This window comes from Rhineura floridana, chromosome 2 (assembly GCF_030035675.1).
Source record: "Rhineura floridana isolate rRhiFlo1 chromosome 2, rRhiFlo1.hap2, whole genome shotgun sequence".
Classification (NCBI taxonomy): domain Eukaryota; kingdom Metazoa; phylum Chordata; class Lepidosauria; order Squamata; family Rhineuridae; genus Rhineura; species Rhineura floridana.
Genome location: NC_084481.1, coordinates 232,767,692 through 232,790,764, shown reverse-complemented (window position 1 = coordinate 232,790,764; position 23,073 = coordinate 232,767,692). Strand labels below are relative to the sequence as shown.

The following is a 23,073-nucleotide window of genomic DNA, read 5'->3' as shown; positions in this document are numbered from 1 at the left end:
TTTTAGTGCTTTTGTTTGCCGCCCTGGGCTCCTGCTGGAAGGGCGGCATATAAATCAAATAATAAATAAATAATATATAAATATTTTCACCCACAATTCCACTCTTGCACTCAAAAGTGTGCGAATCAAAGACTCCTTTCAAAATATGTACTTTGACTTTAATTAATACAGTGGGGAGGATGGGAGAGAGAGGGAAGAGACATTTCATTCAAATAAAGACCAGAGGGGCCACAACAATGTAAACTGACTTTTATTGTCATTTCTTTGAACAGTACCACAGAAGGCTGCACCATAAACTTTCTATGTGGCAAAAAACTGGCTGCGTTCCTTACAGCACTTGCTCAGTCACTTGCGCACCACCGTCCCGACGGGGGGGGGGGGGAAGAGAGCCTTTCACAGAAAGGAGCAGTCGATCGCTTATGCAGTGGAACGCTCATCGCCAGGAAATAAACCCACAGCAACAGCAAATAGAGGCAACCCAGACCTGCTAACGAGTTCCCAGAAATGCAAAAAGTACTTTCTACATAAACATACAGGCTCATAGCATTCAACTTCCCTTGGACATCTATGATACAAGAGGAATAGCTTCTCTGACATCCCCTTCACTTAAAGTTGGCGTGACAGTGGTGATTGGCAGCTCCATGTCAGTGGGGCAGGGGAATCCTTTCTGGGTTTTAGTGTGTACTTTCAAGTCATTGTCCAAGGTGCGGACTAAAACCCAGAGTGGATTCCACTGCCCCACTGACATGGAGCCACCAGCGGCCACCGAGGTGTGGGGAGCTTTTAGTCCTCCTTCAGCCCTTGCTGAACCACAGCCCCCATCATCCCTAGCCATCAGCCGTGCTGGCTGGAGGGCCAGAGGTTCCCCATGCCTGACTTAAAGCACACCTGTTGACAGCATACGATATCAACCTGTTGCCAGCTTCCCTGGTTGCACCCTTTAGCATTACCACCTTTAGCAAGCACCCCTTCGTGATGGAGGGCACCAGGAGTGGGTGAGGGTGCCCGCTAGCTCCACTCACCTGCACAAGTCTTTTGTTGTAAAAAAAAAAAAAAGAGACAGGTGTGAGTGGGTGTGTGGATCCAACCCTGTTTCAATTTCTGCTGCTGGAAGAAAGCAAGGCAAGTGCAATCACCCGTGCGCAGTAGAGAGAGGCGCTACAGCTGTGTTTTGCATGCACAAGGCCCCAGGTTCCGTCCTCAACGGCGTCTCCAGGTAAGGCTCCAAATGTCCCCAGCCTGAAGACTCCAGAGAGGTGCTGCCAGTCAGTGTCAACAACACTGAGCTAGGTGGACCAGCTTGGTACGAGGCAGCTTGCTACCTTTGTTGCTGCTGTGAAACGCAGACCCCGGCTCCACATCTTGCACGTGGACGGGGGGGAAGCATGAACAAACTGCCTTCCGCCAAGCTGCCGGCCGCCCTAGCACTACATTGTTTTGTTCTCCCTGGCAGCAGTTTCCCACCGGCTCGCCCAGCCCGGCAACCTGAGATCCGTCGCTGGAGATGCCAGGGTTTGATTCCGGGACCCGAGGGGTGCAAAGCAATGCGCTCACCCACTGAGCTATGGACCCTCTCCTCAGGTACAGTTTGGCCCTTTTAAGGACGACACCACCTGCTATGAAGGCCATGCTGCCTCCGAAAGTTCCTGCCAACCGTTAGCACCAGCAATGGATTGGATGTCTTGGCCTTGAGTACTGTGGGGAAACACACACATTCATCCTGCCATCAACATCAGTGAAAATGCACCAACACATCTCTCAGAATACAATACCTAAATTCAGAAAGGCGTCTTTTCATTCTCTCTCTGCATATAAGAATTGTTACCCTCATGACTCCAGGTCTTATTACTGATGCCACCAAGTAACACGAATGACCTTGACTGTATGGAATAGAGCCCTTTCCCCAAAGTCTCAAACCGTCTCCCAGTTTGCCGTTTCCAATAACCCCAACAGAAATCAAGGTGGCAAGCCTTGTACATGGGGCAGCAAGTGCGCTTCATGCATGTGTGGCTGAAGCAGTCCAAATATAGATACAGATATCCTCACAGCTGGTTTTATAATAAAAAAAAAAGCTAGAAACTGCCTCAAGGGAACGGTTATCGTACAGAATCCTGAGAACCACCGCAGCAAGGCAACCGGGATGATTATCATCGTTGGTGAGCAATCTCCACACAGATCCACAAGTCCAGGCCTGGCATTTGTGTGACTATGAAATATGGCTTCTGGAGATGCCAGCAGGGCATCTTCACTTTTATACTAAGAGCCAGAAAGAGAAAGGCAGGATTGGCTTGTCCAATGAGACTGCTCAGCTTCGCAACACAGAGGTGAAAGGAAGGATTTTATTCAGATTGCACCACTCAGCCCCCAGGTAATACTGCCCTCTACTGGTAATAAGTATTTTAACAACAGAACTTGTACGGACTCCAGACAACCGCCTGTGTCACAGAGGCTGCTTAAACTACTTAAACAGAAACTACAGGCATGTGCCAGGTTAGCCACTTGGACTATCAGTAAGGCACGTTTGATCACAGGTCTCCATGATTCTAATCAGCTTGTGTTAAGAATTCACCTTGCCATGCAGCTGGACCATATAGGAAACAAACACACGATGAAGTTGGCATTGCCACAATATTAAGTTCATAGGAACACAACGGTCATGCAAATCCACCTCAAATCAGCTCAGGATGTTATGTTGTCTGCATTTAATATCAGCCGGTGGTTCCACAATATAAGTCGACTTGCTGTCTGATAATATGACTTAGATTAGCCTTTGCCAACTTGGTGCCTTTCAGATGTTTTTGGAAGACAACTCCCATCAGCCTCAGTATCATGCAGCCATACTGTCAGGGGCTGATGGGAGCTGTCATCCAAAAACATCCGAAAGGCACCGAGTTGGCAAAGGCTGCCTTAGGTTGAACAACAGGCCACTTCAGGGTAACTATATATAAAAAAATCTGCTTGATAGGAATTTGGAATCAAGGAATTTGGTTGAAGTCATGGATCTGGGACTGTTGAAAGGGTTACCTCAGGTGAGCCGGCATTATTACGTTATTTACCTATGTCTGGAAAAAACAAAGACACAAACTTGGAAAGCTGACTTGAGTGATTATGTGATGCTGTGGGATTTGCAAGAGACTAGGAAACAGCTGTTTTTTAAACCTCACCTTCCTTCTCTAAGGCAAAGTCCCCAGAATAAACTAATCAATCTGTACTGTCTGCAACCTTGGTCTGCACACATCCTTTTGAAAGGGGAGAACCCTTCTAAACGTATGTCAGGCAGCCTAACCACCACAGAGTCCAAGACCAGCCTCACTCCTTTCCCACATATAGCCAAGAGCAGCCCTCTGCTGTCCACAGTCTATGGGTGAGTCACTCCTGATAGCGCTCCAAATGACAAGAAACGAAGGCAAGAGGAAGCGAAGACAACACAAGAAATGGCAAAATTGGTCTTTATGAGGGCTGCACAATTCCCCAAGCCCAACATAGTCCATTCTCCGTGTATTGTAGCCTACCAGGTGCTCAAATCCCAGTCGGGGGCAAAAACCAGAACTTTATCAAACCCTGATGGGCCACCATTCTTGGTTTTTTTTGGGGGGGGATGGCTAATATTGGCTTGCTTGAGGGTGGAGTTTACAGCTGGCAAAGGCTTGCTCTATGCCAGGATGTCATGGAGAGGGGCATGAGCCAAACCGGATGGGATGAGCAGGGCCACGGGGGGGGGGGGGGAGCAGCGAAACTTTACCTGAAGGACTGACAGCTGCCTCACTGCAGTGCTCCTGTACCGACACACACGCACGCACCTGTCTGTGCAACAAAGCAAAGTCTCAAAAGCAGGCTGTAAATGTCTTGTACCAGCATGCTCTGGAACACAGCTACCAGTCGAAACTCATCCAAAGCAAGCAGCGAGGACCTTGAAGGCTCATCATGAGTTCTCCTCTCCTCGGCTGGCCCAACTGTTAACACTGGTTGGCTGATTTTGATACCGAAACAGAACAAGAAAAAGGAAAGAATGGAAATTCTCTGCTTCTTTAGAAAAATATCCTTAAGCTTTCAGCGTTGTAAAATTTTACACACACACACACACACACACACTGAAGAAAGCCTCCAGTTAGAAAAAGACCGTATCAAAACATGGTGATGCTATGGCTGTGAATAGAAAACCCCTCAAAAATATTTATTTGCATGCTTTTTTTAAAAAAAGGCATTGTGCTAAGAGGCTTAATTTTTTGTAAATGCTTCCACCCACATAATGGCTGAAGGTATTGGATTAACAGAACAATTCGAAATAGGGGACAATCCAGACCTATTTAAAAAACAGTCACACCCACAGCTGCTACCCTCTGCACATCAGACTCTAGAGCATGTGTGGGGAACCTTTGACCCTCCAGAAGTTGCAGAGAGTACAACTCCCAGCATCCCTGGCTATCGTCACTGCTTGCTGGAGTAGATGGGAGTTGTAGTTCAGCAACATCTGGAGGGCCAAAAGTCCCCCACCCGTTTTAGGAGTCTCCTCCCCTCTGAACACGGTGCAGCTGTTCAGGTAGAATGGTGAAGCCACCCGGGACATTCCCAAGCTCTCAGCCCAAAGTTTAGAAAAGTTGACAGTGCAGAACGTCGCACGGCAGCCTGATTAGCTAGAGTTTGGCCATGGGCCCAAAATGCGTATGAAGCAGAAAATGCATTTGCCACTGCTTGGCCACAAAGCAGGGAGCCACGGCCAGTCCCAGCTCTCTGCAGGGCATACCTGTGTGATATTTAATTTCACAGGAGACTATAAATAAATACCTGGACACCCACAAAGTAAGTCAAACACGTTTGCAGCGTGCAAATGGTTTGATGGGTAGGTATAAAGTAATTTGCATGTACCTATAAATGAATATACTGAGTGAGGACCCCCTAAAGCAACAGAGAGGTAAGGGGGCAAAGCCATTTCCCAAACAGCAGCACGTCTAACCTGGCAGAGGTGGGAAGCCCCCAAACTGACACGGAGGGGAAGTAAGAAACTGCAGAAAATGTGTCAGCAGTATAGCTCTGCGTCCCTGACCATCTATTTCCTTTCCAGATGCCCACTAGAGGCAAGACTTGCAAACATTTTATCTGCGAAGCTGGGAGGTGTTGGTCATCCATGAGCCCACGTGGCCTGCAGGGGGTCAGCCAAGCGCCTGCCAAGGCAAGGCTGCAGGGGAGAAGGATCCAGTGACAGCACTGCTGGGCTGGTGCTCTCAACAGAGCTGTTTCTGATCAATGATGCTTGAATTATCAGGAGTTCGCATTGAACGGCACCAATCTAATGAATCTTTTCTTCTCGCTTTACTTGTATGCTACTGTGTTGTTTTTTTCCCCAAAAATGATTTTTATAGATGGAAGTGCTCTTTGTTAGTTTAATTTTTAAGTCTTTTGTTACTGTGATCCACTCCCGAGCTCAATGCAGTTGCTGGAAAAGTGGCACACAAATATCAAACTAAGTCATGGTTTTGTGCCTGCTGGGTTGACCCCAAACTCTCCTGCTCTCCCTCCACAAGGTTAGTGAGGAAGGGGTGAGGTGGGCAGGAGACAAGCAGCGTAGACCGCAGTTACAAGGTGCACGTCTAGCTCCTGCAAAAACACCCCACAAAGACCTCTCAATCCGCCTTTTAAGTGATCAGAGGATGTTGGACCCTTAAGTAGTCAGAGGGTGGCAGCCAGTGGTGAGTTTTGTACAGATTATGATGAAAAAATAGGATTGTAAGCTAGAGTCTGGAAAAGCAGCACTTTCATGATGGTTCCTACTGGATAATTTTGCAATCTTTCCCCATCCCCCCCCCCAAAAAAAATTTGGGCGGAGCATCTGACAATACAATTAAAAAAACAAAGATATATTATTTGGGGTGGGTGGGAAGCCATGTTTACAATGCAGGAGCAAATCTCCTCCCTCAACAGCAAAAACGAACGAACAGAAAAGTAATTTTTCTTCACTGTGCATAAGTAGAGCTTACAGGATTGTCTATATATGTATCATAGGAGAAAAGGGAGGGTTAGTTAATTCTTTCTACAAAAGGCATCTGAAACAGAAAAACAAAAATAAAATAAAATGGGAAGTCTATAAGTTCAAACATACATTAAACATATACTCTTCTCCATAGACTTATATAAGCATTTTTATATAATCTCTCTCTCTCGAACTTAAGGTACTTTGGTCAGCAAACCTTATTGCTACATCCTGACAGACTATCTGTTCTTTAGGCTGTTTTCACTAGAAATGAAAACGCTTCAAGAAGCCTTTCCATATCCCATTTTTTGAACATCGCTTTTAGGCTTTCGTTTTTGTAAACTTCACAAAATATCAGTTGGAGATTGTAGTTCAAGCACTTTTGTTTTTGGTGAGGAAGACCAGGAAAATCGCAAGACGGATTGATGGCATCGCAACTTGCTGCCCATCCTTCCACAGACTTCTCAACAGGAGCAAGGTCGTTCTGGTTAGTTATTGCTCAGCTTTTCATCTTGACGGCCCAGCCATTTGGGACACGTGCATTTCTTTGGCTTAACACAGTGCAGCAAGTAAAAAGGAAAAAAAAAGAGTTATAATGTTCTCCTTTTTAGCATCGATAACACAATAGCAGGAACCGAACAAAGTTGCAAGAAGCAATGGTATCTGGAGCCCGGAAGACTGACGATGGCTTCTGTGAGGCAAACAACAACAAACTAAAACAAAGGCGTTAATGTTTGTGCATCTTTCTTTTTTTTTGGTCAAAATGAGGCCATGAGACAGGTGCTCAAGTAGGCCCCCATCTCCTTTTCAAGAAGAGGAGACCATCGTCTTCTAAATCCAACTGATTCATACCCAGATCAAATTCTGCCACACGCATCAATGCAAAAGGATCCACCTTTGGGACGGGCATTTTGTAAAAGTGCAACGGTTCACAAGGCCTTGATTTTTCATATCTCAGAAAAGACCTTCAAGGAGGAAAAATTATCCCTGTTATGGCACCAGAAAGAATCTAAGGAGACCTTAGACGGGCAATCTTTCTCTAGAGTACCCAGCTCTGGGAAGTGCCCTCAAGAGGCAGCATCAGACAACAAACTCTGGAACGTCTTCGTGAGCAAGATCCAAAGAGAAGTACTTGCTGGCTCTCTTGACAGGAAAAGCATCCTGGATGTTGACACACTGCTGAGCTAAGCAGCCACTACAGTAGAGGCCCTCTTCGGCTAATCCGTGGCCACAGCCAAACGTGTAGCTCTGAGCAGTCTCCTGGCACAGGCTTGCCAGGCGCAAGAAGTCTTTTTGGTACAGCCGGATGTCATCCAGACTCAAGCTGTGCCGGTCAGAGGAGGTCTTTGGCTTCCTGCAGACTGTCTGTGGAAAATGAGAGGGTTCAGCAAACGCTTTAGAGACGAAAATGCTTTAGAGACAAAATTTACTACATCAGTTAGAGCACCATAAGCATGGCTGCTGTTAATGATTGTATCCTTTTAATCTGAGAGACTGGGGGATTTCTTCATCTCCCCCCCCCAATAGCCTCTTTCCAGGAGAAGAACTTGAGAGAACACATTAAGAATAAAACCATCATCACCATAATCAACTATATTTATTAGTCACTAGAGGGCCTCTATAATGGCTGTGACTATCAGGAAGTCTCTTCTAAGATTATACACCCTCTAAAACTATAGAATAATCTGGCAGGCTTGAATACTGCTTTCTGCTTCTCTGTCACTATTGACTGTCCTTTCTCACTGTCAGAGATATTTATTTATTTATTACATTTGTATACCGCCCCATAGCTGAAGCTCTCTGGTCGGTTTACAACAATATTGCATGAATTACTGAATTCAGAGTCTACTATGTTTATCTCCTGCTGCTAACAAACTGCTTGGTGATGTAGATGGGATGCTGCCATCGGGATTCTTCGTCAGCAATTACAGAATTTTAACTATCCCCAATTTGGCTGTGTGAAGTAGGAACTAACGGTAACTCCTTTCACTCTGATTGGCTCCAATCAGCAGGAAGGGACAAGGAAGCAAGAGACACAGGGACCCTGCTGGGACCAGGCTCCCCCAAAAGTAAGGGGTCTAAGACACACACACCAGACCCTGGATGACTACACCCTTGGTTGGGGCGCAAAGGTGAAGGAGCAAGTAAAGGTCTTTCTCCCTGCCAAATATACGGTGAGCACACTTGCAGCAGGGGATGGATATTTAATTCTGGGGTCCCACTTGCACAAGAGACTCCTTGCTTCCTCTTCCCCTCTCTTCGCAGCTCCTTGTGTATCCCCAAGTTCTACTCTGGAGGGTGGGTGGGGGACCCTCTGGAGCGAGACTGGGTGGAGTGCTGCAGGGGAGAGGAGAGCCAGTCCTATTGCACTGCTGGAGCTATGCTGGATCTCACCCAGTGGAATAAAGTGTTTAAAAGAGCAACACACACAGATGAAGGAACATGAAGGGGAGCCCTCCCCCCCCCGCACTTTCAGTCTGGTCCCCGGCTAGGTGCCAACCCCTGAACACAACCCAGGTTTTCCTGCTGCACCTCACAAACCTGCGGCAACGAATTGATGCTTTGGCCGCGAAGCTTGACAACCGTCTCCGAGGAGCTGGAAGTAGACGAACTGACTTCTTTGACAACTAATCCTGAATGAGGAGACAGGGAAGAAGAACGAAGAGGTGAGCCTCACTGTTATTTGAGAACGGTCCACCTCTTTTGTTACGTATGGAACGGTACGTTAGGAAGCTTATTTTTATTTTATTTTTTGCGTACGGGAAACATTCTGTCACTTTTCCACCTTCCAGCTGGTTTCTCAGGATGTGGGAATCGTGTGGCTCAAGGGAGGGAACTTCTGCTGTATTCCCGAAAACCATTTTGTGCAGAGATGGTCAACATTCATCATGCCTTAGAACAATAAATGCCAAGATTATATCAGACCCTATTCACTGTTTATGATCTACTATCTATTTAACAAACACATTTCAGTTTGAGGATATTGATTAAACTAACCGTAATCGTTACAGTGGTAATGGATGGTGATATTACATAGCTCTGGCTTATTCGTTATTTTTCTTAGGAAATCTTAACTTGGCATGCCTTGCTTATTTATCCTCGTTTAATTAAAGCTGCTGTGCAACGCACTCTGTGATTGTATTTATTTATTTATTATTTGATTTCTATCCGTCTCTTCCTCCCAGCAGGAGCCCAGGGCAGCATACAAAAGCACTAAAAACACTTTAACACATCATAAAAACAGACATTAAAATACATTAAAACAAAACAACTTTAAAAACATTTTTTAAAAAAAGCTTTGAAGGCTTTAAAAAAGGTTAAAAAACATAATGTTTTTTAAAAAAAGCTTTAAAAGCATATTAAAAAGCAATTCCAACACAGAAGCAGACTGGGACTGTATCAGACTGACTCAGTCTTACTCAGAGAAGGCCCACTGGGATCAACGGACTTAATTTGGTCATGAGCAACTCCACTGATGTTAATGGGTCTCCAATGAGTGTGATTTAGCTAGATATAACTTTATATACATATTATTTCCTTCATAGCTTTGCAGAATTTCTTACATCAAAGACATTTATTGTTAGGGGCATAGGAAGCCGCCTTATGCAGAATCAGACCATCGGATCATCTAGCTCAGTTTTGTCTACATTGACTGCCAGCAGCTCTCCAGGGATTCAGGCACAGAGACACTCCTTGCCCTCCTTGGAGGTGCCAGCAGGGACGGAGGCCTGCAGTATGCAAAACAGCAGCTCTACCCTTTCTAAAATGTATTTATTATCATATCTGTATCTCACTTTTCCTCCAGGGAACTCACGGTGGCATACAAACACAGTCCTCCTCCTCCTGATTTCATCCTCACAACAAGAGGTTGTAACAAGAACTAGGGCCTTCTCGGTGGTGGCCCCTGAACTGTGGAATAGTCTCCCCGATGAGGTGCGCTTGGCGCCAACTTTGCTATCTTTTCGGCGCCAAGTTAAAACCTTCCTCTTTTCTAAGGCATTTTAATCTAGTTTTTAATTTTAATTTAGTTTTAAATTTGCTATACTGATTTTAGATTTTTCATTTTCTTATATGTGTTCTTGTTGTATTATTATGGGTTTTTTTATTGTATGTATCTGTATTTCTGCTGTACACCGCCCAGAGAGCTATGCTAGTCAGGCGGTATAAAAATCTAACAAATAAATAAATAAAATAAAACCCTGGGAGGTAGATTAGGCAGAGACAGCGGCTGGCCCGAGGTCCCCCAGTGAGCTTCATGGCTAAGCGAGCACTGAAACCTTGGTCTCCCCGGTCCCAGTCCAACACTCTAACCACTGCACCACACTAGCCCTCCTCCTGTCCCTGCTTAGTTTACCTGAGTGCCCATTAAACTTCCTGGCCATCAGCATGTCCTCCGTGATGTAAATGCACACATCAGGGCTAACGTCATCCAAGGAGGCTTCGCTCGATGGCTCGAGGTCTCGGGGGTCATCAACCAGCATCTCTATTTCTGAATCAGAGGAGAGAGAGAGAGAGAAACAGGACATGTAACGGGAGACGGAAACTGAGATTGCTACACTGGAAAGAACAGCTGGGGTGTAACAAAGGAATGCCTCATCTTCAAGGTGGCATAATCGTGGACTTGGAAAATAAAAGGCATTTTCATTGCACTGTGGTGGCTCCATGTCAGTGGGGTGGCGGAATCCACTTTGGGTTTGTGCTTTGTACCTTGGACAGCTCCTTGAAAGTCTGGACTAAAACCCATAGTGGATTCCGCCAGCCCACTGACACGAAGCCACCAGCCACCACTGATTCCAGGTCAGACAACAACATGACTCTTCAGGCGCCTTTTTTAAAAACTGAAAAGCAGCTTTGGGAAGCCTCAGTTTAAAGCAGAGATGCGGCAGGCAAAGGGGATGCTGAACCCTTTCCCTGTAGGGCCTTTCTCTGTTAAATTCTATAAATACATTCAAAGCAGGAGACCATCTAGGGAGACAATTGGACCCTTGGATGATAAGGGAGTCAAAGGTGTACTAAAGAACGATAAGGAGACTGCAGAGAAGCTAAATGAATTCTTTGCATCTGTCTTCACAGTGGAAGATATAGGGCAGATCCCTGAACCTGAACTAACATTTGCAGGAAGGGATTCTGAGGAACTAAGACAAATAGTGGTAACGAGAGAGGAAGTTCTAAGCTTAATGGACAATATAAAAACTGACAAATCACCGGGCCCGGATATCATAATGCCGTTGTATAAATCTATGGTGCGGCCGCATTTGGAATACTGTGTACAGTTCTGGTCGCCTCATCTCAAAAAGGATATTATAGAGTTGGGAAAGGTTCAGAAGAGGGCAACCAGAATGATCAAGGGGATGGAGCGACTCCCTTACGAGGAAAGGTTGCAGCATTTGGGGCTTTTTAGTTTAGAGAAAAGGCGGGTCAGAGGAGACATGATAGAAGTGTATAAAATTATGCATGGCATTGAGAAAGTGGATAGAGAAAAGTTCTTCTCCCTCTCTCATAATACTAGAACTCGTGGACATTCAAAGAAGCTGAATGTTGGAAGATTCAGGACAGACAAAAGGAAGTACTTCTTTACTCAGCGCATAGTTAAACTATGGAATTTGCTCCCACAAGACGCAGTAATGGCCACCAGCTTGGATGGCTTTAAAAGAAGATTAGACAAATTCATGGAGGACAGGGCTATCAATGGCTACTAGCCATGATGGCTGTGCTCTGCCACTCTAGTCAGAGGCAGCATGCTTCTGAAAACCAGTTGCTGGAAGCCTCAGGAGGGGAGAGTGTTCTTGCACTCGGGTCCTGCTTGCGGGCTTCCCCCAGGCACCTGGTTGGCCACTGTGAGAACAGGATGCTGGACTAGATGGGCCACTGGCCTGATCCAGCAGGCTCTTCTTATGTTCTTATGTTCTTAAATTCCCCCCCCCTGCTGCTCTTCACTTCTTGGGGACACAATTACCTAAGATGAGGCACAACTGGTAAGGATGAAGCTGGCCTCAGCCAACCCAGTGCCTTGCAGAAGTTTTGGACTACAACTCCCACCAGCCTGTGCTAACTGGAAGTGACAGAAGTTGTAGTCCAAAACACCTGCAGGGCACCAGGTTGGCAAAAGCTGAAGCACTCTCTCCTCCAGCTACTCTTTCACTCCTGGTCACTTCTCTCTTACAGAAGCTATTCAGTTTTTTAAAAAACTGGAAACCACATGGGCAAATTGCATCTTGCGTTTTGCTCTAGCCCTCTATCATAGCCCACTGGACTCAGGAAGGGATTCTAGCCCCATGCAGAGTATCTTGCAATTTCCACATCATACTTTCTTCTGGGGCATCAGAATCAGCTGAAAGTAGCGACAAGATTGTGTGTGTGTGTGTGTGTGTGTGGCATGAAGACACCACCCAGTTACATATTTATTTGAGACTGGTTGTGGAATGTTTTTGTTCATGTTCAATATCCGAGTGACCAGCACACTTGGGAAGGAATTCTTTAAACGAGAATGAAGAACACAACAATGGCTTGTATTGGACTGAGTGAGGTGCGGGGGAACCTTCAGCCTTCCAGATGTTGTTATTACTATTTATTTATTTTATTAGTTACATTTATACCCCGCCTTTCTTTCACCCTGGAACCCAAGGCGGCATACATTTATCTATTTTATTTATTTATATCCTGTCCTTCCTCCCAGCAGGAGCCCAGGGTGGCACACAAAAGCACTAAAAACACTTTAAAACATCACAGACTTTAAAATACATTAAAACAAAGCATCTTAAAATGTTTTTTAAAAAAGCTTAAAGACATCTTAAAAAAAAAAGGTTAAAAACATAATTGTTTTTCTTAAAAAAGGTTTAAAAACACATTAATAAGCAATTCCAACACAGACACAGACTGGGTCAAGGTCTCCACTTAAAAGGCTTGTTGGAAGAGGAAGGTCTTCAGCAGGCGCCAGAAAGATAACAGAGATGACGCCTGTTAAATATTTAAGGGGAGGGAATTCCACAGGGTAGGTGTCGCCACACTACATGTTGTTCCCAGGCAATCTCCCATCCAGGCACTGACCAGGCCCAGACCTGCTTAGCTTCAGCAAGGTGATGGCCTCATGTGCCTTCAGACCATAGCCTGGGACGGCTGAACTACGACTCCCATCACCCCTGGCCATGGACCATCCTTGCTGGGGCTGATGGGAGCCCTTGGGGAAGGGCCGTAGGTCAGTGGAGCATCTTCTTTGCATGCAGAAAGCAGAGAGACTGCTCACTGGGGCAGGTATCGCCAACATGTCACCCAGTTGCTGAAAGGATTGCACTGGCTGCCCATTTGCTACTGGGCCAAGTTCAAGGTTCCAGTTTTGGTGTACAAAGCCCTATACAGCCCTTATATACCTAGTTGATCACTGCGTTCTGCAGGTGAGGGCCTCCTGCAGATACCATCTTATCAGGAGGTTCGTTCTGCACAATACAGGAAACGGACCTTTAGTACGGTGGCACCTATCCTGTGGAATTCTCTCCCTTTGAATATTAGAGGTATACAGATGCCATCTCTGTTATCTTTTTGGCACCTACTGAAGACCTTTCTCTTTCAACAAGCCTTTTAAGTAGAGACCTCATCCCAGTCTGAGTCTGCGTTGAAATTGCTTCTTAATATGTTCTTAAACTTGCTTTTTTAAAATGCTTTTAATCTTAGAAGATTTTTGATAGCTTTTTTTAAGTAACCTTTTTGAAGATGTTTTGTTTTAATGTTAAAGTTTGTTTTTATGATGTTTTAATGTTTTTAGTGCTTTTGTTTGCCGCCTTGGGCTCCTGCTGGGAGGAAGGGTGGGATATAAATCAAATAATAACAACAACAACATCTGGAGGGCCAAAGGTTCCCCACTCATGCTCAAAGCAATCCCAGTGCAATCAATGGACCTAAGTGAATAATTTCATTGGGTCTACTCTGAATATTGGCTATAAACCCAATGGAAAAAAACCCAGAACACTAAAGGAGATTAAGGGGATACCATATGCATGGCCAGGCCATTTGCCCATCAAGTATTGGCGTCTACTGGGTGGGGCTGTTGAGAGTTGTAGTCCAAAACATCCGGAAGGTACCAGGTTGGCAAGGGCTGGTCTACACTGACTGGCAGTCGGGATGGGTGAATCTTGACAATCTCAGTTACTCTCAGTTTCTTGTTTTTCCAAGCCTAAATTTAGTTCTCCACGTTTTTGCAAAAAAATTTACATTTTTTGCACTTCCCCCAAAAAACTCTTAAAAGTTCATCAGAATTTTAGTGCAAATTTCTCTTCGCACACACATTTTTGCAAGCAACTGTTCTTAATATAATGTGTTTTTGCATGTTACTTTCACTAATGTGTGCACTGTCATGCACACTTCCCCCAGAATATGCACTGTTGCACTCAGCGTTCAGTGAGAGAACTGCGTTGCCGTATTCACAGAAGAGCACACTTTGAAGGGTAGCTGTGTTTCGGTTTGCAAATTGGTTCAAAACAGTGTGAAACAGGTCGTTTCCTCATTAAAATGTGAACAAAATCGGATTTCTCCCTCATTCCTAAGTGGCAGTGGCTCTCTAGGGAAAGAAGCACAGAAAAGGCTTCATCAATCTGGTCTCACAAGATCTCTTGTAAGCTGGAGATGTTGGGGTTTGTGCCCTGGACCCTAGTTCACGGGGGAAAGAGCTCTCTGTTGCTGAAGGGTGGACCAGCCCCATAGCAAGCTTGGCGGTGCTTTGCCGTCAGAATTACCGTCGTCCTGGGAGGAGTCCTCCTCCTCCTCCTCCAGGCGCTCCTTCTCGCTGCTCTCCACGCCGGAGGTGTGGGAGCTGCCGTGGCTGGTGAGGGAGCTGCAGGCCCTCAGCTTGTGGTGGACGGTGGCCAGCAAGAAGTCGTCCTCTGCCCCGTGGTCCCTGGGCTTGGGGTCGGCCTCGATCCCAGAGGTGTGGGAGCTGCTGTGGCTGGCGGTGGAGTGGCGGGAAAGGCGCTTGTGCTTCATGCTCCCTGAGCTGCTTCTGCTGGCATGGGAACGCTTCTCCAGCTGGTCCATGTCAAGGTCGCTAATGTAGGACTCGCGGTACTGTTTCTTTTCTGGAAGGAAAGCCAGAGAGAGTCTGAGAAGAGCCGTCACAACATCATCTCTCCGCCACTGAGCCCCCCTCCCCGGTTTTGTTGTTGTTATGTGCCTTCAAGTCGATTACAACTTGTGGCGACCCTATGAATCAGCGACCTCCAAGAGCATCTGCCGTGAACCACCCTGTTCAGGTCTTGTAAGTTCAGGTCTGTGGCTTCCTTGATGGAATCCATCCATCTCGTTTGGCCTTCCTCTTTTTCTACTCCCTTCTGTTTTTCCCCAACATTATTGTCTTTAAGCGCAAACAGAAAGTGTACACTACAAAAATTATAAATATGTACAAAAAGTTACAATTAGTTTCACTAGCATGCACTGTCCTTACCCAGAAACCTATATTTATACAACAACAACAAAATCAACAGAAAAGAAACTTTGGGTACTCTGATCCAAGAGCGCGCAACTCAAACTAGACAAAGGGGGCTGCTCTCTGGCAGAACTTTCAGAAGCTGGCCTCAAAAGGTGAAATGAACATGATCCTCCCATTTCAGGCCCCATCTGCACTATACATTTAAAGCGCTATCACACCATTTCAAATAGTCATGGCTTCTCCCAAGAATCCTGGCACTGAGTCGTTAGAGAAGCCCTATTCCCCTCACAGAGCTACAATTCACAGAGTAGTTAAACCATCAATTCCTCTTCCCTGGGAATTCTGGGAACTGTAACTCTAGGAGGGGAATAGGGCTCCGCTAACAATTCTCAGCACACTTTAACTACACTCCCTGGGATTCTTTAGGGGAAGACATGACTGTTTAAAGTGGTATGATAGCTCTTTAAATGTATAGTGCAGAAGAGGCTCTTAGTGTTCTATGACCAACATAATTTACCGGAAAAAAATTGTGTATTAACAAATATGGAGATGGTTTGACATAATCATAAACCTGTATATTCAGTATAAGGCGCTTCCTATATTCCTGGCTGTTCAGGCCCTTGTGGACTAGTGACTTCGGCAGGCGTGTTGGCACAAAACAGGAAGAGACGGCGGGTGGAGGGGCAGGGAATGGGCCACAGCAAAGCAAGAGCTGAGCCGGGAGACAGGGCTGCTACCTTCCTTCTCTTCCAGCTTCCTGATCTGCCGCAGGACTGGCTGCAAGTTCATGTAGAGTCGGTGGCTGTTGCTCAAGAGCTGCAGGAGGTGCCGAGAGCGTGTGGGGCAGCCGGTGTAATAGGTGAGTTTGCGGGCGGATGGCAAGCCATCGGGCAGGATCTCAAACCTCTTGCCCTGTGGAGAGAAAGATCGCGCAGAGGTCAGCTGGCACAGAGACGGCTCAGCATTTCCTGTGCTACTTTCTGAGCTGCCTACCTGCACTGTATCTCCACTTCCACCTTGCATCTTCCTTAGCCCGCTCCCCATTTCTTGCTTAATCCCCAACCTCTTCTCCACCCTCGCCCGGCCTGAACAACAGGCAGGAGCTCCGGCATCCCTTCGGCAAGAGCGAATGCAGCACAGAACCGAGCGGGGGTAACCTCGGAGTCTGGGCCTGAATGAGGCCCTACAGGCATCTTTACATGGCCCTCAGAATTCTCCCCCAGGTCACACCCCTCACTACGTCTGCTTTGCACCTGGCTATTTTTGCCTGCCCTTTCACTCTGACAATGCCCCTCGGTTGTCTGCGTGGAGGATGAAAGGGGGTATGCGAGTGTGTGTAGAACAGAAAGGAAAAATGTACATTAACTGTACCACCCACACTTTTGCCCTGGTCCCTGCCCACCTATCACGTGGCCCTCAGAACATTGTTCAGAAGGGAATGTGGCCCTTGGACAGAAAAAAAGCATCCCCATCCCTGGGAGAAACCAATCAGGGAGATTCCTCCTCATGGCTTTTCGGGATGCTTGGCTGAGCCAGAACTCCCCCCCTCCCAGGTTCAGCAGGGAGAGCAAGACCAGCATTTGTTAAGAAAGGGTTTTATAAGCTGGCTGCTGTCATGGGGCTGGCTGTTTTTTTTTTTTTATGCCTTGTCCCACTTTGTTCTACTTGTTACCGCTTTATTATTCTGTAAGTATTTTATCGTAAGCAGCCTGGAGAGAGTTTTATTGTTTGCCGGGAAGCAGAGCATAACAGAAGAAGAAAACAAACTGACAAAACTATGCTGAGTCAGGATGTAGGAAATGGCGGTGGCTGGCTCCATGTCAGCAGGGCAGTGGAATCCACTCCTGGTTATCAGTCTGAACTTTAAAGGAGCTTTCAGTTGACATGCAGCCACCACCCACCGCTGGATTGGGAAGCCCCGGTTCAAACTGCTGGGAGTTGAATCTTAGCAAAAACGGAGGCAGCCAGTAAGGAGCCGATTATTGTTTTTATTTACAAATTTATACGTGTTAATGCCCAGATGGCTTCTAAGCCGTTTGCATAACATTGCTAAAAATGCAGAGTATTTAAAAATACGCTGTAATTAAAAATACACCATTTCTCAGGCACAGCTGAGTCTGAAAAGGTGGACGTGTCTTCTCAAGCACCAGAACTACCCAGTCAGCAGCAAAACCCATCCAAATCCAACACCAAAACCCAGAAACGTAATTGAATGCCGAAAATGATGCCCACCGAGAATGAATAATTCATTCTACATGACATCAAGGACAGAACGACAGGCTGGACATCTCCAAAGCCTGCCTGGGGCTTCTCATTGGCTAAAGCAGGGCTGGGAGGGGTCAGCTTCCAATGGAGAAGAGGCATGTGGGAGGAGGAAGCTTAACCCGTCCAGCCACCCATCACTTCTCCCTTACAGCTAACCTCCCACAGCCTCATCTGGTCCAGCATCCAGTTCTCACAGTGGCCAACCAGATGCCCCCATGGGAAGCCCACAAGCAGGACCTGAGTGCACGAGCACGCTCCCCTCCTGCAGCCCCAGCAACTGGCATTCGGAGACCGACTGTCTCAAACAGCGGAGGCAGAACACACCCATCGTGGCTAGTAGTCTAATGAAGCCCTAATTATCCTCCATGAATTTGTCTAATTCTCCTTTAAAGCCATCCAGGTTGGTGTCCACCACTGCCTCTTGCAGGAGCGAATTCCATAACTTAAGTATGTATTGCGTGAAGAAGTTCCTTCTTTTATCCTAAATCTTACAAAATTCAGGTTCATTGGATGTCCACAATTTCCAGTGTTAGGAGAGAGGGAGAAAAACTTCTCTATCCATTTTCTGCTCACCATCTATAATCTTATACTCCTCTGTCATGCCTCTCTCCCTGCCCCCCAATCTTACTTGCTTCCCTTCCCCCAAACTTTTAGCCTCAAATGCTGCAACCTTTCCTCACAGGAGAGTTGCTCCATTCCTTTGAAGATTTTGGTTGCCCTTTTCTGGACCTTTTCCAACGCTACACTCTCCTTTGAGGTGAGGCAGCCAGAACTGTCGACATTATTCCAAGTGTGTGTCCCAAACAGTTGTGTAATTCTGTGCTGGAGGCAGAATTTTACTGAGGCACTGCATGGTGAGGCAGAACTTGGGAGCTTCCTACTCACCACAAACACAAGTTTCCCCACATTCGTCCAAGGGAAGTCGTAGAGCAACTGCCTTTCACTGTTTGCATTCTGAGAGACAGGAAGAAAAAGTCATATGATAAATGCAACTTGATTGTGGTTCTAGTCAAACTGGAACTGAGTACAGTTTTCAGACTGCAGGAACTCAACAATAACTTCTCATCTCACAAGCAGAAACAATCTGCTGGGTGCCAGGCTGAGGCATGCAAGCATTTTAAATTCTTGCTTGCCAACTCCTGGAGAACCTTTCCTAGTCGCTCGATTGACTTTTACTGCCTTCTACTGAATCAGACAATTGCACTGTTTACATTGATTCACAGTGGCCCCTTCCAAGGACTCAGGCAGAAGGATTTCCCAGCCCTGCGCTTCTAGACAGTGAATATAATTCTTACCCACCCTTCATCACAAGGTCCCAGGTGGGTTTCAGCAAGGAAAATATGTAATATTAACATCAGTTTAAAAACAATTACAGCCACAGGAATAAGGTGGATCCTGAAAACACACATCTCAGGTGTCAAAGGCCAGGTAAAGAGCTACATCTTCAGCATATGTCAGAAACTATATACTGAACGTGCCAGAAGCACCTCTGTGGGGAGGAAGTTCCACAACTTAGGGGCCGACACAGAGAATGCCCTCTCCCAGGCCGCCCCCACAGCTTCCGAGCATGGTGGAAACACCAAGATCTTAACACCCAAGAGGGTGTGCAGGGAAGGAGGTGGCCTTTCTGGTATTTGGGGCTTAAGTCTTTCCACACTAATGTGAACACCATGAACTCAGCCTGGAAACAAACTGGAAACCACTGCAGCTGGTTTACAACTGGAGTTACGTGAGGTCTAAAGGGAATCCCAGCCGGTACTCGGGCTGCTGTAGTTTGGACCAATTGAAGTTTCCAAGTTGTTTTCAAGGGCAGCCCCACGTAGAGCAGACTGCAATGACCTAGTCTGAAGTTAGCCACTGCACTTCATGCTCTGATAAGTCATCTCCATCCACAGAATCGTAGACTTGGAAGGGGCCTCTAAGGCCACTGAGTCCAACTCCCTGCTCTATGCAGGAATCCAAATTAAAGCATATCTGACAGGTGGCTGTCCAGCTGCCTCTTGAAGGCCTCCAGTGTTGGACAGCCAACTGCTTCCCTAGGTAACTGGTTCCATTGTCGTATGGCTCTAACAGTTAGGAAGTTTTTCCTGATGTTCAGCCGAAATCTGGCTTCCTGTCACTTGAGCCACAGCTGGTGAAACAGCTGGAGCTGGAAATAGGCACTCCTAGCATCCGAGGCTAAGCTGAGCCTCCAGATACAGTTCTGAATCCAGGAACAACCTCAACCTACGAGCCTGCTCCTTCCAGAGGAGTGCAACCCTTCCCTGAAAAGCCACCTCCCAGACCCATAACTCGGAACACATAACACCGCTGTCTTCTTAGGTTCGGTTTCAATTTATTGGCCCACAACAGTGGAGACTGGTGGTGATTTCAGCACCTTGGACAGCTCCTCAAATGTTCAGACTAAAACACAGAGTGGATTCACTGCCCCACTGACATCTGAAAGAGCGCCTCCACCGCCACCAATTATGCCGCCCAACTAGATCAGCCACACAAGGCCTTCTCTCAATCCCTCCAACCAAAACAGCTAGGTTGGTGGGTACTAGGGAGAAGGCCTTTTCTGTGGTGGCCCCCACTCTCTGGAACTCCCTCCCATATGATCTTCGACATGCCCCTTCCCTAGATGTATTCCGCAAGGCCCTGAAGACGTGGCTATTCCAGCAAGCCTTTGAGGTCATTGGGTAAATCACCATGATTCTGTCATTTATCGTATGTTGTTATTATAATTGCTTTTATATGTACTGATGACTGTCCAGTATTTTACCTATTGTTATTAATGTGATTACATCTGTTATTGTATTTTATCTCTTTTAATGTACGTCGCCTAGAGTGGCTAATTGCCAGATAGGCGACAAACAAATTAAATATTATTATTATTATCAGAACCACCAGTCTCCACTGGCCCACATCCAGTCCATCCAACCTCCAAGCACCAATCTTGCACCTCAACTGCCTCTCCTGATTTAGATGGAACAGAGAGAGAGGGGGGGGTCTCATCTGTATGTTGGTGACACCTCACTCCAAATCTAATGACAACACTGATAGGTTTCAGATACATATTAAACAGCATGGGGGACAAGACGGAACCCTGCGGCCCATCACAAGACAACACCCAGGGCGCCCCACAAAAATATGTACTTTCTGGAAAGGGCCCAGGAGGCAAAATCAAAACCAGAGAGGTACAGTGCCCCCAACCCTCACCTCTGAGTTGCTCCAGAAGGATACTGTACTATCCTTGGTGAAGGATGTGCTGAGATTCCTACCCAGGTTATCAGGAAGAGAAGCTGGCTAGCCACCAGTGAAGTTCCTCCCAGATTACAAACAACCCAGTCAGTGGACTTTAGTGTGTGGCTGCATACAAGTGCACGCAGTTTGGCTGTGCTGTGGAAACAGGCTCACCATGTTTTATTCAAACCAACTTATCTGCTCTCCAGGACTGAGACCCATAGGGAGCACTGCTTGCAGCAGAAGCCACAGTACCGATTGGACAGTGCTCAAAACACTACAAACTCACCTCCCCCTGGGGCAATTTTTCAACGTCTGAAAAAAAAAAAGTCTGTTTACATAGAGCGATATAGGAACAGTCAGCTGAAAATATTTCCTATTCGCAGAAAGTGACAAAATAAAAAGGGGAGGTTCAAGACAGCCAGCCAAGTTGGCAAACCATTGGTAGGTATGGCTACCACATGCACTGCAAAGGTTCCTGTGCTCACCCCACAGAAGAAACTGCAGTGATCCCAGCTTTTTTTAAAAGAAGGTGTATTTTGTACACTTCCTACATTTCAGAAAACACTCCCCATTTTGCTTCTCTTTCTGTAGTTCTGCCCTCCAAAATTTGGGCACACCAGCCGATACTGGCCACCTGCTTTCAGGCATGCTTCAGAAAAAGACTGGACCTCTCCCATCCCCTGCCCCTGCAATCCATATTTCCTAGGAGATGTCAGGTTCTGTACGGAATTTAATCTGCTGAAAGTAAACAGACATAGGCCTGGAAAAGCAACAAGCCGACCCACCAAGACGTAAGAGTTTGGAGACACGTACCTGAAATATCTGGATCCCCCGCGTGGTAAGCCCTAGGGTCAGGGAGGCCTCAATTTCCTTCTTGTCCTGTGAGGAACAAACCATAATGACTCCCTCTTGTCCCATTGTAAAGCCCTCATCTAAAACACCCGATCGCAATCTGAATAGGTGTTTAAACTCACTGACTGAGGAAAGGAGCACTGAGACGTGAAGAGAACAGAAAGGGGGAGGGGGCTGCCTGATCCTTCCTCACACCAGAACGAGGCTGTGAGTGTATAGCAGAGCAGCCCTCCCCAAGCAGGTGCACTCCAGAGGTTTTGGACTACAAAACCGATCAGCCCCAGCCAGCAGGTCCGTACTGGCTTCGGGTGATGGGACTTGCAGTCCAAAACATCTGGAGGGCACCAGCTTGGGGAAGCCTGCAATAAAACTTAGCTATAGCCAGAAACAGAGTGGCTCAAGATGCGGAAGCTGCAGCTGGTGCAAAACGCAGCGGCCAGGTTGTTAAACACAGACCAGACGCCCAGGGCCCTCTCTTATTGATTCTGAACAGCAGTGTAATGGCAAATTCAGAAGCGCAGGGTCCCTTCATGGTAGTCACACCCACATCCACCCTTTTGTTCCTGCGGGGTTGAGAATGAGATCCTTGTTTATGCCTCCTCCCACAACAACAGACATCCCTAGGAGCCAATAAGCATGAAAAAGGAGAGAGTTAGCTACTGAGAAGAGTCTTTTCAATGGGTGACTTGCTTCCTTTCACTTTGATTGGCTCCAATCAGCAGGAAAGGGCAAGGAAGCATGTTAGAAGACTCTTCTCAGTAGCTAATACACTCCTCTTTCATGCCGATTGGCTCATGGGATGCTGGAGACATAGGGGCCCTGCTCCCCAAAAAGTAAAGGCTCTAAGTTCCCCCCCCCGAGAACTTGGACGACTACACCCTTGACTCTGAAGGAGTTGCACAGGCTGCCTACACACTCCCAGACCCAATTCAAAGTATTGTTGATGACTTAGAAAGCCCTGAACGAGTTGGGCACTAATTTATTTATTTTAAATTCTTGAAGAAACATCTCTCCCTAGGCCAGCTTTGCTCAACTAAGGACAAAAACAGTGTTTTCAGGGTTTTGTGGAACTGTATCTTTTGGTCATCATATGCCTGGGTAAACAAGATTTTTTTTTAAAAAAAAAACACTTCCTCCTGAAAGTCCACAATAAAGAGAGACAGAAGGATTTTGGAGATGTGCCAAGTGTGGGGCGGGGTGGGGGTCAGGAGAGCCACCCTCAATGGGCCCCCTTAACCCGGAAGAGGCAGGCCCTGCAGATGCTTTTCTCCCACTGCCAAGGCCATTAAAGAAACATCGGGAGCTGCCTTATACTGAATCCGACCATCGGTCCATCTAGCTCAGT

General features: G+C 46.6%; 1 protein-coding gene across 3 annotated transcripts in view; it reads right to left on the bottom strand.

Moving 5' to 3' along the window:
• Positions 1-234: 234 nt before the first annotated feature.
• The window catches only part of FRMD6 (FERM domain containing 6), a 189,424-nt gene continuing 166,585 nt past the window's right edge, over positions 235-23,073 (bottom strand). For all 3 annotated transcript variants that reach the window (XM_061612534.1, XM_061612533.1, XM_061612532.1), the window contains 7 exons: positions 21,690-21,755; positions 18,534-18,602; positions 16,121-16,295; positions 14,695-15,033; positions 10,323-10,457; positions 8,510-8,601; positions 235-7,333 (listed from right to left, as the gene is read on the bottom strand). In XM_061612534.1, the coding sequence (XP_061468518.1) occupies positions 7,049-7,333; positions 8,510-8,601; positions 10,323-10,457; positions 14,695-15,033; positions 16,121-16,295; positions 18,534-18,602; positions 21,690-21,755 (1,161 nt within the window). In that variant the 3' untranslated portion in view covers positions 235-7,048. The remainder of the gene's footprint in view (positions 7,334-8,509; positions 8,602-10,322; positions 10,458-14,694; positions 15,034-16,120; positions 16,296-18,533; positions 18,603-21,689; positions 21,756-23,073) is intronic.